Below are 16,409 nucleotides of genomic sequence, written 5' to 3' on the forward strand. Positions count from 1 at the left end.
ATGGATGGGAGATGTTGTGAAACCAGAGACCATATAATCGATTATATTCTATCATACGATAGTGAAACAATGGCACAGGGAAAGAGGGTGTTCAGCCAAACTATATCAGAACTATGTGGGGTGGCCTAAGATATGGCAGTTGTAATTTGTCAATGTGCTGGACGGTTTTGAGCATGATTTTATACTGAAGATATAAATGGTCATTTATTAAGAGAGTAGGTGCATGGATGGGTGGATGATATACTCATGATGTTGAAAATTTATGTGGAGCCCTGCTATTCATAAGACAGGTATGGATGCTGCTTCGGTCTGAAGCAGTTCAACGAATGAAGGTCTGATGTAAGAACCACTTAGTAGTTCAGTAGGTATGGTTTCTCAGTCTTTACTTTTCACTCAAATCTTGTTATCTTAATCCTGGTTCAACTGAGACGTATACCTTCAGATATGTAGATCAGTGAGATGTGAGTGAACATGTTTTTATTAACACCTTTAACAAGACCTTAATAGGCTTAACTTAAAAGCGATGTGGTAGAACTCCTACTATAAAATTTGGTATTTGTACACACACTTTCAATTTAGAATTTCGTGTCCTGAACAGTTAAAAAAAGATTCAAGGGTGAACATTTAAATTACAGTCTGTAGGAATGATGTAACTCTTACAGGTTAGTCACAGTGTAAAACAGACACATATTTATCATACCAGTGATGGCAGGTCTGCATGAATCAGGTTTAGTCATACAGATGCGAGTGACCACACCATCTCATGGGGACATCAGGGTTAGTCATACATTTGTCACTGAATTCCATCGGAAGTATGTTTTATGGAAGTGATGATTGTCCCATGATTCCATTGTCGTAGTGGTATGATAGCCATGAGGGTAAGGTGCTCCTTGTCACGATGAGGACCTGGTTTGAATCCCATGATACAATTCTTAAGGTCCTAAACAGCCCACTAATGAAAAATGGGGGAGTGGGGTAGCCTTGTGTTTAAAACTTTGCGGGTCATGCCAAATATCTTGAGTTTGTTTCAACACATGGGTACAATGTGTAAAGCCCATTTTTGGGGTCCTCCTCTGTCATATTGCTGGAATATTGCTAAAAAGCGGCGTAAAAATAAACTCACTCACTTACTCAAGTGCAGAATGATTAGGTATGTCTGTAAGTTAAACATTATCCTCGGCTGCTTCTGGATTCATTTTATAGATATTTATTTCATGTTTTCAAAGAAGATAACTTTACTTTTGGGATTAAACATCATGCTACACAGCAAGGGAACATCAGAGATGAGCTTCATATATTTACCCATGCAGTCTGGATTGGTGGCGTGATGAGCCAATGCTTCAACAGCTTGGCTATTCAACTGCCCCTCTGTGCGAGTTGACATATATATGTAGGTAGGTACCCACCATTCATGGCTTATTTATTTTCTTACCCTTGGAAAATAGACATGTCAGAGATAAACTGATTGAAAGTGCCAAGAAACATTTTTTTCTCTTAACTCAAGTTTATGACATTTATCAATGAATTTCTCAAAAAGACGAGCTATATCTTCTTTTCCAAGAACAAGAAGGTAAACAGACCGAACCCAGTTCAACACAAAATGTAACCTGCTTGACAGCACGTGGTTACATTATTGTGTAGAAAGGGGCAGTGAGGTAGTCTAATGCTTAAAGCGTTTGCCTGTCCTGCTGAAGACTTGGGTTCAATTCCCTACATAAGTACATTGTGTGAATCCCATTTCTGGTGTTCCTGGTTTGATGTTGCTGGAATATTGCTACAAGCGACATATAAGCATACTCACTCAATCATGCTGAAAAAAGACAGCACTGTATATTTAAAAACATGGTCAGGTTACCTGATGAATGTACATTTAAGAGACAGACACACGCTCACACTCACATGCTCTCACTCGGACACAAACAGGCAAGTGCCTCAATGCCTGTTATCCCAATCTGTAAAGGATAATCACAGGCAAGTGCCTCAATGCCTGTTATCCCAATATGTAAAGGATAATCACAGGCAAGTGCCTCAATGTCTGTTATCCCAATCTGTAAAGGATAATCACAGGCAAGTGCCTCAATGCCTGTTATCCCAATCTGTAAATGATAATCACAGGCAAGTGCCTCAATGCCTGTTATCCCAATCTGTAAAGGATAATCACAGGCAAGTGCCTCAATGTCTGTTATCCCAGTCTGTAAATGATAATCACAGGCAAGTGCCTCAATGTCTGTTATCCCAGTCTGTAAAGGATAATCACAGGCAAGTGCCTCAATGTCTGTTATCCCAGTCTGTAAATGATAATCACAGGCAAGTGCCTCAATGTCTGTTATCCCAGTCTGTAAAGGATAATCACATGTAATTAGGGATGCCACAATATATTTTACTTTTTCCAAGACAATACGGTTATTAATACATTATTGACCTATTTCCGATCTTGTCTAGAGTGAAGTAGATTCCTCTCAGAATCAGATAGACCTGTGCTGTGACTTTACATTAAATATTTCTAATCCTAGTTTTTGAAGTACATATTTCAAAACCTTATATGTTAAATTTCAGCCATTTCGTAGGTTTTTAAATACTCGTTATTTAACCTGATATGAAATCATTATGTATGACTGATACAAGTTTGTCCAGCTATCATGGATCATAAAATATCATGTTGCTGAAAACTTCCAATATATGGTGGCAACAACTGGTTTTGAACCTGGAACCCTTCACTCTCTAGAGTGGCGATTTTATCCACTAGGCTGCAAAAACTTGCCATGAAGACTGAGACTGTCTGTTGATATGAACCATGTGTTCTTCACAAGACGGGTACTGTAGGTAGCGTATGTGCAGGACATGTGCACTGCATGTGCAAGGCAAGGTGTCAGCTGCCAGTCACATCCCAGGTGACACTGGCTGTTCCATCATTTGTGAGCTGTTCCATTAATGTTCTGCTAGGTACATCTATACAAAGCATTTGCACAAATAAAAAATAATGCATATTTGTGTTTTACATTCATGGCGGTTCATAAGTCTAATAAAACACTTCTTGGTTTTGATAGCAAATGTAAACCCTTGGAGTCAGGAAAACTTTCCCTCCTCTGCAAGTTTACATTAACTGCCAAAACTGCAGTATCATGTTTTATCCTTTACCTCAAAGTTGTATCGGTACTTAGTTTTTAAACTATTGCCTTAAATATGTATCATTTACATTCTGCTCTTGTATTATTTTTTTTAATGTTATAAGAGTTATAAATGAATTTTCATGCACAAAGATGGGAAAATATAATCCCTGATAATAAATAATTGTTGATCTTTTCATGGATAGATATAAAACATTAAATATTAATGTCCAAAATATATTTAAATTTACACAATAATGCCATGAAGTAGGTATCATGAGGCATTTCAAATCGTAACATAGGTATCTTGATGCGTATAAGTTCATGAAACTTATCAGTGATGACATCCCAACAGGTTATTACCTGTTCCAGTAAGGAAGACATATATCATACTCCTGCACACAACTTCCTGGTGTACACAACTAATTCCATACAGACTTAAAACATTTAAGTTTCATTTATACTTCAGACTTGTAATCTTTGCTAATAATCAGATCACTTAGTTTAATTAGGGTACTTAATCTAGCGGAAGTCTACGTTTTACAGACGCGCCATCTCCATTGCATTCTAGCATAACATTTTACACGTATGCAAGCTTTAAGTCTGGCACATAATTTAAACCCTCAAAAGTGAGGTTCACACAAGTTAGCATGTGAGAGTCACAATGGTTTAGATTTATTTGTAAAGCAGGTGTATGTTGAAAGGATTTTACTTCTAGTTAAACACTGAAATGTGGAAGAGGTTTAGAACTCTGGGGAAAGAGTTTATGACATTGAGACACAAAGGAGGCAGTAACTGTCCTTCATTTAGTTTCTAGGCATGAAGAGTTTCGATGCAACTGCCCATAACTGTCTATCTTCGAATCACACCATCACCGTGCAGGGTCTTCTTGGTCTTATTTATTTTTAGCCTCAGTGTAGACAGTGTAAGGAGAAAGCTGTTTTAAATGATAAATGGACATTGTACAAAAAAATACAGTCAGTACTTAAGAAGGAGTTATAGCAACTTGTGTTCAATATTTTTAATTTCATTGTTCACAGTCTAACATTTGTAAATTTAAAAACTGCTTGGATTTGAGAACTAGTAAATACTGAACCTCATTAAGCCTTTAAACATTTGAAAGAGGAAATATTCAAGATAAATTAGGAGATAAGCATACTGTGTTGGAAAATCAGAGATATATAACAACGTTGTAACAGCTCCAACTTTAATTTAAAGCAAACACTTTAAATATAATATTTACAGCTATTATAACTCTGTTATATACCTGTGATTTTCTATCAGTCTGTTTAACTCCATTCTACTTAAGTATTTTTTTCAGATCTAAAAAAAAAGTAGATACTGTGTTGGAAATCAGAGGTTTATAATTTGGTTATATAACTCTGAATGACTTTGATCAACGAATCACAATCCAGTATAGTCCAGCTGGTCAATTTCTATTTTCTGTATTTTCCTGATTTTCTTAAAAATGTATTCCACTTACGCATAACACTCACTCACTCACTCACTCACTCACTCACTCACTCACTCACTCACTATTACTGATACCATCTTCTCCCAAATAAATAATGAAAGAGTTTGTTTTATGAATCACTTTTTCAAAACTGATTCATAGCCCATTTGTTGACTTCCCACCAGTAATCCGACTATTTCACCTGCTGGCTGGGACGAAGTACACAGACCATGCCAGACAAACCAGTTTACCAATAAAGTCAATAGAATCTTAATAATTTATTCCCATGTCCAACCACACCATATCTACCAGGGCGATATAACCTCATAATGCCTGCCCCTTTAACCAATACAACAGAAGAATGAAGCATCCCTCGCTGTTAGTGGATTGTGCTGCTGCTTGCTGGCAGACATGTCTGAAACTACAGGCAGTGCCGACTGCTTATATATGCAGAGGGCCCTGAACCAGCATCAGCCTTAAGTGTTACACAGCTGCTATCCTGGACTGTAGATGGTGTTGTTGTAGAATAGAATGTTATGGTTGAGCCTGTTGTGAGGCCCTCTCTCTGTCTGTCTCTCTCCCTCTGTCCTTAAGATAGGATTTCAGGCTGAATCCACGACTGTATCTCCATCCTCTAAGGTTGGTGTTTGCATGTGGAATTTCTCCAAGAATTGATTCATGCTTGATTCATATATAAGTATAGGTGATTCATTGATTATTTTATACTACTGCTGCAAGTTCTCAGCCGGTGTCGTAGTATTTACTATTTTCATCCTGGGACATTCCTTGGTCCACGTGTTTGCAGTGTTCTGTGTAGTACCCTGTTTCATTTATGTCATTCAGTACAACACCTTGCTTCTGTCAAGTCCTGTGATTTCAGTAGGTAAAACTGTTCGATTCCCTTTAAATTTTCCCAGGTGAAGCAGTCTGAAATTGGTCACTTAAGCTGTGTCAGAGACAGTGATTGGACAGTTAAGCAGTGTCGGGTACTGTGATTGGACTGTTTGGACAGGTAGAGAATGGCAGAAGAGCCAGATTTTTTTAAACCTCATCCAAACCCTAAGCCTAGGGTAAAGAATTCATTCTTCGATGTTGTACCTGATGCATTTTCAAGTAAATCACTAGAATTTACTGGCGATCAGAAGAAGAAGAAGGTACCGGAGGTGGAACCAGAAAAGGTGGAGGAGGAACCGGAAAAGAAGGAAGAGGAACCAGCTCCGGTAGAAGAGATAATAGCTCCACAGCAATATGTCGTGATAGAAGCCAAACCATGGGACCGTGGTGATGAGGTAAATAACCCATAAATGCTGAAGTGTGATGATATATGGTACCAATACACAATGGCGTGATGTATGGTACCAGTATATACAGGGTGATGATATATGGTACCAGTTTATACAGGGTGATGATATATCGTACCAGTATATACAGGGTAATGATATATCGTACCAGTATATACAGGGTAATGATATATGGTACCTGTACACAATGGGTATGATGTATGGTAAAACTATGTGATGGCTTGATATATGGTACCAGTATTATGATGGGGTGGTATATGGTACCTATGTACAATGGGTATGATATATGGTACCAGTATACAATGGGAGGATATATGGTACTTATATACAGGATGATGATATATGGTACCAATATACAATGGGTAATATATATGGTACCAACATGCAATGATGTGTTATGTGGTACCTTGATACAATGGCATGATATATGGTACTTATATACGTGATGATGATATATGGTACCAATATACAGGGTGATGATATAGGTATATTAGTACCATATGTCAGCACTCTGAATATTAGTAGATGTGGTTATATATGGTACCAATATACAATGGCATAATATATGGTACCTATATATACTGATAACATATTCAAGATGATGATATATAGCCCCAGGACCCTCCAAATATGTCAGTTTTATTACAAGGTCTAAAACAGGGACTTCTTAACTCCTATCCTAATTTTTTAACATTGCATAAGTGAACAGTGAAATAAATACAAAATTGCATGTACACAATCACATTGCTGGTTGAAACATTTCACACTAGGGCCCTAAATGCTGTCAATTTCAATGTCAAAAACATGATGCCATGGAACATTACCCTGCAATCATCAAGGGGGCATAATCCTGTTGGTCTGTTGCTCATTTTTAGTGCTGGATCTGTCCCCAGATGATAGCAAGGATTCAGTAATGTAGTAGTGAGAGAGATTGAGGGGAGTAAGTATGGTTTTACACTGCCTTGAGCAACATTCCAGCAATATCCCAGCAGGGGACACAAGAAATGGGCTTCCCACATTATGCCCATGTGTGGGATCAAACCAGGGTCTTCAGCATGACTAATGGACACTTTAACCACCAGCCTACCCTACTGCAGGGCCGTAGTGCTTAGGAAGTGGTGAAGGACACTTTGAAATATGTATAAAGGTTTGTGTTCAGGATTCAGATTAGCAAAGTCATCATCTGTGTCGACTGCCATCAGGCAGTTGGCCGTCTGAACACCGCTATGTGTTAATGAAGCGACAAATTTCATGGTTTACAATAACAACTTAATGTGTGTGCTTTATCTCAGATTATGCACTATCTGGGGATGCTGTCAAAAGTTTGTTTTTAGGTTTGTTTGAGTGATCCATCACAAAGTGACACCTGGACAAGGAGTGAGCAAGTGTTAACTTGGTAACACCTTCAATCATGAGAATCACCCTATCCCTGGATCTAGAGACTATGAATCACCATGATTGATTGGAGATGTATTCTGGGTGCACCATTCATGCTTGTCTTCCCAAGTGGATATCCCATGTTAGGTGAATATTGAAAGTCATGTAAACTGGGATATATGGTGATGTACTGACCAGCTGTCTGGTCATCTCATATTCAGTCCACATTGTGATTGGTCAGCCCCAATATGACATGTCAGCACATTATGACAGATATAATAAAGTGATATAACTTGTTGCACTGCAAAGTTTATCAGAGCTTTTCATACTGAAAAATCAATAATGCCAACAGTTTGCTGTATGGATCCTGATATTTATACATTTGTATAATATGTGGCCTTGGTGCTTACAACATGGCAAAGAGGGGCTATTTAAACCATACTCAGTGATTATGTTATTATGGGAATGGTTGGTTGTGAAGATAGTAGTACAGACAAAGTAGGATAGATGTTGTTCATTGGGAACAGAAGGGGTTGTGGGTTAGCCCAGCAGTCAAAGCATTTGCCTGCCACATTGAAGACTGGGGTTTGATGCCCAAGGTGGTTGCAATAGGTGAAGCCCATTTTGAGTATCCAACTCCTATCTCATAGTTTTGATGGAATACAGATTTATAAACCGTACAAACTCAATCACTATATGAATACGGTATATGTGTTTATACAGCTTAATGTTTACACAAATTGGATAGAATTTGTTGTTGTTTTCTATGTTTGGATGGGGACTGGTTCAGGAGGGACATATTTGTTATATCCACCCTGTGTACTGTCTGCAACTGATCGGTCAACAAAGGTCATAAGAATAGAGTGAGTGAGTGAGTGAGTGAGGTTGGTTTTACAATGTTTGCTCTACGCCTGTTAGTGACAACGTCCAAAAACTAGCTTAGGTAAACACTCTTTAATGTGTGCTCATCAACTCAACAATCGCCAGGAAGGGGAACCACAACTCAACAATCGCCAGGAAGGGGAACCACCAGAAACACTATGTTGATGCGAAATAATGTTTTCCCAACAACTGCTGATAACTAACATAACATGTAGGACCTCCACTGGCGCTAGGCATAAACATTTTGGAGTCATCATGACTCTCTGGTGTCATTAGAGGGAGTCATGGACATTTGTCAACTTCAGTTTGGAACATTGATCAAGACATCAACTGTGACTGTTTAATAACATGACAACAAATGGGTAAGGCAGATTAACTGTCAAACATTTAGTTATAGAAGTTTAGATTGTCTGAACTAAGGGCCCCGTGGCATTGCATCAACAGTGACACAAGTTTCAAAATTTACTGCATATTTTAGATAATTTGTGCATTAAATAAACACATTTTCTGTGTCATAGTAAACACTATTTTTGCCATTCCAGCTATATCACAGCTGGGGACACTAGTAATGGGCTTTACACACTGTACCCATCTTGGGAATCAAACCAGGGTGTTTAGCATGACGAGTAAACACTTAAACCACTAGGCTACCCTACCACCCCAGACACAAAGGGCAAGGGTATAATTACTCCAGTTATATTGTTTTAAGTGTTTAACATGGAACATTATGGTCTGGCATCCATTTCTTGTTTAAGTTTAGATTATATAATTGGAACCAAATTGTGAAAATGGGGACTTTGTCAGCATGTGATCAGAATAAGCATTAACTGCATGATTGAATAATATTAAAATTTTAGCAGTCAGAGTGGATTTTGAATGATTGGAATTGATGGACCTGATAATATAACAGAAGCCATTTAGTGGAATCAAGCCATACTTGTTAATGGGAAGATTAGTTTGATTTGAAATATGACTTAGACAATATGCTTTGTCCCTGAACATGAACTATACAGATAACTGAACAACCAGTGCTCAATATAGTTCACTGATTGAAAGCAATAACTATATAGACAACCTCACTATTGAAAAAATATATATCAGGGACATGGGACATTGGTAGATGCCATTTTCCGTATTTTTCGACAGAACGTGGGACATAATTTGACCATCAATAGTGCCATAGAAGGAAGTCATGTCATAGCCCCGTCATGCATACTACTCAACTACAATAGATGGTTATAAAATGTTAAAAAAAATTGGCCCAATAATACCTTTAATTTACACATATGCAAACTAATATAGTATATATTCATCAAAATCTTATTTGGAGCTTGTCTTTCAAAAGTCACTATCTCTGCTGAAATATTCAAGTTCATTTTAGTATTTTGTTGAATGGAAACTCCTCTTGTTACAGATGCCCAGCACATTGTTGACTCATTCAACAAAATGGTTAATTGCTGATTAATATGATAATGGCTGTCGAGCAATCAGTGTGTGTTAGTCAAGAGTTATGGTGTTTGCCGTGTAACCACTGACTCAAACAATGCTTCAGAAAATATTGACAGTATTTGCTTTAATCTGGGGAATTGGGAAATTGTACTGGTAATGAGTATTGTTTGATTGTTCAATCAATGAATAATATCATTCAACTTTTTTATATGTTTGTTGTAAATAATATTTTAATTTTACATGTAGAACGAGGCACATTGTCATGTAAGGAAAGAAAAATGTAAACTTAAGGTGTGATGTGGATACAGATATTTGAAAAGCATCACTGACAAAGGTGCTCATTTACGGTCAGATAATTTAAGAAGAAGACCGGTAGCAGTTTTCCCTTGGTTTTTGAGGGTTTTGCCCGCAAGTGACATTTTCCCCATGGTTGATTTTGGTAGGGTTTTCCATGATCAATAGGTACACCATTTAGGTTCATTTACTCCTAAAATTTGCTTGTTATGCTAAATGTCTGTGTTTCATACAGTTTCTGTTCACATTCTTCAATAAGCTAAAAGGAGGTTTAACATATGCTTCTTAATTACTAAGTTTATGTAATCAAAGAATGCTTGTACTCATTGATAAACATTTGCATAGCCATCATCATCATCATCATCATCTATGTAAACATTAAAAATAGTAATAGTAAAATTGTTAAAGCTAATCAAGATAAGGGAGAAGGTGTATACAGGTATTGTGTGTCAAGAATGTCATTCAACTTGTGCTGGAAGTGTCCTTATGTGTGAGGGACATCAACATCATCATCTACATCATCAGCTAAGGAACACTGACGCCACCGTCAACAGGTTCCTACTAAAACCACCACAGGCCTAATGTTTTACCTGATTAACGTGCCGAGATGTCAAAGTTTGACATAAAACTCAGTGTCTCTGGAGGCAGCAGTTTGTTTGAAAGTGATGGGCAGGGTGTTAGCTGATTTCATGTGGGACTTGTCGCCAAGACCGCCGATTGGCTGAGTAACATGGAATGAGTGGTTAGCATGGGGCTGACGGAACACTGAGGAGGATCTGCCTCTGTGTCATGGTATTAATTATTCATCAGTGAGTGGAAGGAAGTCGGCATTATCCTCGTTAACAGGTAGGGGGTCCCCAGGTGTTGGTCCAGCTTCAGAAACTGACAACTCATCACATATTTTCAGCTTTGTGAATGGCCTGAATGTAGGATCATATTTTTTATTTCATTTTTATTTCACGTTTAATTTTTGTTTTTGAGAGTGAAGAACAATTGAGATTAGTTTTATGCTGATTTTAGTAATATTGCAGGAATATCACATCAGGGAACATGAGAAATGGGCTTCACACATTGAATCCAGGTCTCCCACATGACGAGTGAACACTTTAATGACTGTTCTACCCCACTGCCCTGTTTGAGAGAGGAAAGTGGAGGAGATTGGTCATAAATGGAAATAATTATTACATGGTCTGGTTATGTTTTTATAAATGGAGAGTTGTTTGCAGAATCTGTTATATCATCCTATTGTTGATGGGGTAAGTTTCTTTAAATACATGTACTTCTCAAATTACTAATCAACTGTAGCAATATATATATAAACATGTTTCATTAATTTGTTACTTACAACTTAATTGTAGTGCATATTGGTCTGTACAATAGAGAGAAAAATGGCCAGTCTTCCCATATACTTCTCTCGTATTGGTTAGAAAAAAATGTTGAATGTCCAAACAAAATATCACCACCATCAATGGCAAACACCCATTTCCTTACAGGGTTGTGCTCTCAGATATTCAGTCTGATATTTGATAATTACTCATGTCAAATGTATTTTATTCAACATTTTAAGCACCACTCCTGGCATATGAAATCGTTCTTCACCTAGATTACTCCAGTCAGCTTTATGTTCAACAGAGTGAAGAAACAAGAATGAGTAGAAATTTACAAAAAAAAATTATCACATTGCCCAATTTTTCCATTTCACTGTTGAAGATTATTTATCTTATCTGCCATCACTATTGCCATCGTAACATTCAATATAAACAAATCCTTCTAACATACAGGATGAACGAAAGCAAGAGAGGTAACTTTCCATATGGCAGACATATGATTCAACACGTATATTTAGAGTCAACTCCCCTGTTCCCTGTTCCTTCACAGTGGTATAAAATGTGTTATTCTTTTATGTGCTCTTTTATATGGTCGGGTATTATTCAACTGAGGGCCTACCCAGTTTAAGAGAGGGTTATTGTGTTGTGAAAAACACAATCTGTCACTGTACACTACATCTAAGATTGTCCAAGTGTGATACAAGAGTGTAATCTACCCATAATCTACCCATTCCCCATGATCAGTCTGGGCCAGTGGTTGAACCCGCGAAGATTCAGGTTAGGAATGGACTTCAGCAACCCAACCCATTAAGGTCCGGGGTAGGCAGCAACCCAACCCATTAAGGTCCGGGGTAGGCCTGCAGCAACCCAACCCACGAAGGTCTGGGGTAGGCAGCAACCCACCCCATTAAGGTCCGGGGTAGGCCTGCAGCAACCCAACCCATTAAGGTCCGGGGTAGGCAGCAATCCAACCCATTAAGGTCCAGAGTAGGCCTGCAGCAACCCAACCCATTAAGGTCCAGGGTAGGCCTTCAGCAACCCAACCCATTAAGGTCCGGGGTAGGCAGCAACCCACCCCATTAAGGTCCGGGGTAGGCCTGCAGCAACCCAACCCATTAAGGTACGGGGTAGGCCTGCAGCAACCCAACCCACGAATGTCCGGGGTAGGCCTGCAGCAACATAACCCATTAAGGTACGGGGTAGGCAGCAACCCTACCCATTAAGATCCAGGGTAGGCCTGCAGCAACCCAACCCATTAAGGTCCAGGGTAGGCAGCAACCCAACCCATTAAGGTCCGGGGTAGGCCTGCAGCAACCCAACCCACGAAGGTCTGGGGTAGGCAGCAACCCACCCCATTAAGGTCCGGGGTAGGCCTGCAGCAACCCAACCCATTAAGGTCCGGGGTAGGCAGCAATCCAACCCATTAAGGTCCAGAGTAGGCCTGCAGCAACCCAACCCATTAAGGTCCAGGGTAGGCCTTCAGCAACCCAACCCATTAAGGTCCGGGGTAGGCAGCAACCCACCCCATTAAGGTCCGGGGTAGGCCTGCAGCAACCCAACCCATTAAGGTACGGGGTAGGCCTGCAGCAACCCAACCCACGAATGTCCGGGGTAGGCCTGCAGCAACATAACCCATTAAGGTACGGGGTAGGCAGCAACCCTACCCATTAAGATCCAGGGTAGGCCTGCAGCAACCCAACCCATTAAGGTCCAGGGTAGGCAGCAACCCAACCCATTAAGGTCCGGGGTAGGCAGCAACCCAACCCATTAAGGTCCGGGGTAGGCCTGCAGCAACCCAACCCATAAAGGTCCGGGGTAGGCCTTCAGCAACCCAACCCATTAAGGTCCAGGGTAGGCAGCAATCCAACCCATTAAGGTCCAGGGTAGGCCTGCAGCAACCCAACCCATTAAGGTCCGGGGTAGGCCTGCAGCAACCCATGCTTGCTATAAAAGGCAACTGTGCTTGTCATAAGAGGCGACTAACAAGATCGGATGGTCAGGCTCACTGACTTGGTTGGCACATGTCATTGATTCCCAATTGTGCAGATCGATGTTCATGTTGCTGATCACTGGATTGTCCGGTCCAGACTTCATTATTTACAGACCACCACCATATAGCTGGAATGTTGCTGAGTGCGGCTCACTCACTTACTCACTTCGGTAACCCATGCTTAGGGAGACTAACAGGATCGTGTGGTCAGGCTCTCTGACTAAGTTGACATGTGTCATCGTATCCCAGTTGCAGAGATCGATGCTCATGCCATTAATCACCGGATTGCCTGATCCCGACTTGATTATTTACAGACTGTCGTCATATGGCTGGACTATTGTGTAGTTTGTTGTTAAACAAGAAACCAACCAACCAGACAAGTGGTTAATGTGACAGTACTACATCTGTCCAGCATTCCACTTCCGACAATTTCTGTATGTGATCTGTGAATATTCCTGAAAGTAGATCATGAAAGACTGTGTCCATGCCTGATCGAGCATGTGGGTCACAATGTGGAACTGTACAGGTGAGCATGTTAATTTCACACACTCAATACAATACACTTATATTGATTACCTCAGGCTGTAAAACAATACAATGTATAGCTGCACAGCAATTGGAGCTCTATCTGCACAACATTGTTGCCTTGGCCAGATATCACCTGTCTGGGGTGATACAGGTATTATTTCCAACCTGAGAGGAGGCATTATGAGTCTGTTCAACCATGCTGTATGTGCTTGCCAAGCTGGAAAGGAACTAGCATTCCGCAGATCGTGTATGTTTTTCCTCTGTTAGTGCAAACCTGGCAGTGCTTAATGTTGAGTATGTGATATTCCTTTTGAAATGGAATGTGTTAACTATGTAATGGTAAAACATCCATACTGGCTTCATCCATATCCTCATGATGATATTTATCAAACACTTCATCCTTCTCATCATAATAATCATCATCATTGCCTTCGGCAGCCTATGAGGCGAGAAATGTGACACACGCCATTGTATCCCAATAGTGCAGATCAATAGTCACATTGTTCATCACTGGATCGTCTGGTCCAGACTTGATTATTTACAGACCTCGGGCCAATATACTCTAATATTGCTGAGTTAAACGACAAACAAACAAACAAACAAAATATCATCAACATGATGGGGGTGGTAGAGCAGTATTGGGGGTGGGTATCGCTGAGAATTTTCGCATTATGACATATTGCAATACAAAAGTATTTATTGTGATATGAATTGCAATATATTGCATATTTTCCAACAAAAATACTTATAATCGAGTTAATGCTTGATCGATAAAGCAAAACCACAACAAAATCATGATGCTTGATTAAGCTTAAATAAATACTTTTTATCACGACAAAGTAAATCTGGCACAAGTGGAACAAGGAACAGAACAATTTAACATCAACACATTGGATACTAGTTTCTTCTTTAGACAGCAGCGTGACCGGGTCAGAATATATCAGAGGTTGTAATAAGTGAAAATTTAAACATTGCAAAACACTTTAGCAAAAATTAAGAGCACAACTTCAAACTGAACCTGATTTCTGGTGTGAAAAGCAGAAATGTGTGAAGATTTCTGAGTGTTATTAAGTTTTTCCAATGCATATCAAAATGCCAGTTTTTGATCATAGTATTGCATTGTGTATCGTTTTCATGTCTGATTTGGTAAATACTGTTAAACAAGTTACATTGTGCAGCCCTAAACAGCATTGTGGTTAAAGTGTTAGCTCCTCACACCTAATGCCAGTGTTCTATTCCCCACACAGGTACAATGTATAAGCCTGATTTCTAGTGTTCCCTGCAGTGATATTGATGGAATACTGTATGCTGTAAGTGTCATAAAAGCTCACTCACTGACTGTTATCACCACACTGCTGAGTCAGCAAGGGAGTAACTATTAATAATTCTCTGATCTTCATATTTACCAGACCACGGACTGAAAAAAATAATCAATAATTTCATACTAAGAAACATATTAATCTCCTCCTCACTGACAACAGTCGAAGTTGACAGCCATTCCAGTGGAAGGTAGCATCTTCAGTGACAACAGATCAATCCATAATTGATGTCGCTCGCACGTGTGACTCAGACTGACCTGACCTCGGTCTTGCGACGGCTTAACACAGCAGAAACATTGTCGCGTGGCCAGATTTACAATTGTGACAGATTCACGCTTGTTGCAGCAGAATGGTAACCCTTGTTTTCTTCTATTCTATAATTATTCCCGAAATAGCGTAGAATCCTTGAACCTTTAGTGCTTTCCTTTGTTTGGGGGATGTATTGATTATGTCGCACGATGGAAACTATGACATAACTCTAATTAAAATTCCTATGGACATTTCCCAGCAAGCAGCCATGTTCTTTACATCAAGGTGAAATTGTAGTCGGAATTGTCTCCTCAGACAACTGCGAGAGTCCTTGGAGGCAAGATTATGTCCTCTGACTGCCAGGAAGCTAGGTGTTCCCGGTGATTCCATTAATGTCAGGTAGTGGACTTGATCAGCTCTCCATGGTTTCCTGAGAACAATCTGGTTTTGTCTCCTGCATGCTGTAAGGTTGTAGCTATGGTCAACTTCATCGATAAGTTGTTTCATGAATACAGTCTGTCCTGGAGTCTGTAATATTCAAGATTTAATTCATAAAATTGTGATGGTTATGGTAAACTCAATCTGGCTATAAATCTCCGAGGATCTGTTTTTCTGGATCCTGAAAAGGATGCATTTTGGAATACAGGTGACTGATGTTGTGATTTACGGAATATCAATATCCTGGGTTGAATTACATCAAATATAAGTCATAATGATCTCTCTTCAAATCAAAGATATATAGAACAACAAGGCTGTCAATTATAATTAACTGATGCTCAGGTTCAGATACAGTTTTTTGAGAAAGGGGTGTGCACACTGTTGAGGAAAGAGGGGGTGCACACTTCATTTTGACCCATGTTCCAATGGTCATTTAATAAATTGTCAGAACAAAAGAGGGAGTGCGCACCCTTGCACCCCTCCTAGATCTGCATGATACATGATGTGTGCTTGTACTGATCAGAACATTTCCACAGTGATATATCATTATATCATATATTATATTTTATATTCCAAAATTTGAATATAAGTGGAAATGAGCTCTCATCAAATCAAATACATACTGGACATCACAACTGTGTATAAAATAAAGTGGTTGTTAGCTTTATCGTATTTTAAAGTTTTACTTTAAATT

General features: G+C 39.4%; 1 protein-coding gene across 2 annotated transcripts in view; it reads left to right on the plus strand.

Moving 5' to 3' along the window:
• The first annotated feature begins 5,038 nt into the window (after window positions 1–5,038).
• Window positions 5,039–16,409, plus strand: part of LOC137261200 (dihydropyrimidinase-like) — a 114,399-nt gene continuing 103,028 nt past the window's right edge. Inside the window, exons 1-2 of one of the 2 annotated variants that reach the window (XM_067798902.1) lie at window positions 5,039–5,199; window positions 5,478–5,849. In XM_067798902.1, the coding sequence (XP_067655003.1) occupies window positions 5,580–5,849 (270 nt within the window). In that variant the 5' untranslated portion in view covers window positions 5,039–5,199; window positions 5,478–5,579. The remainder of the gene's footprint in view (window positions 5,200–5,477; window positions 5,850–16,409) is intronic. The other variant, XM_067798903.1, reaches the window with a different exon arrangement.

The sequence above is a fragment of the Haliotis asinina genome, chromosome 14 (genome assembly GCF_037392515.1).
Source record: "Haliotis asinina isolate JCU_RB_2024 chromosome 14, JCU_Hal_asi_v2, whole genome shotgun sequence".
NCBI lineage: Eukaryota > Metazoa > Mollusca > Gastropoda > Lepetellida > Haliotidae > Haliotis > Haliotis asinina.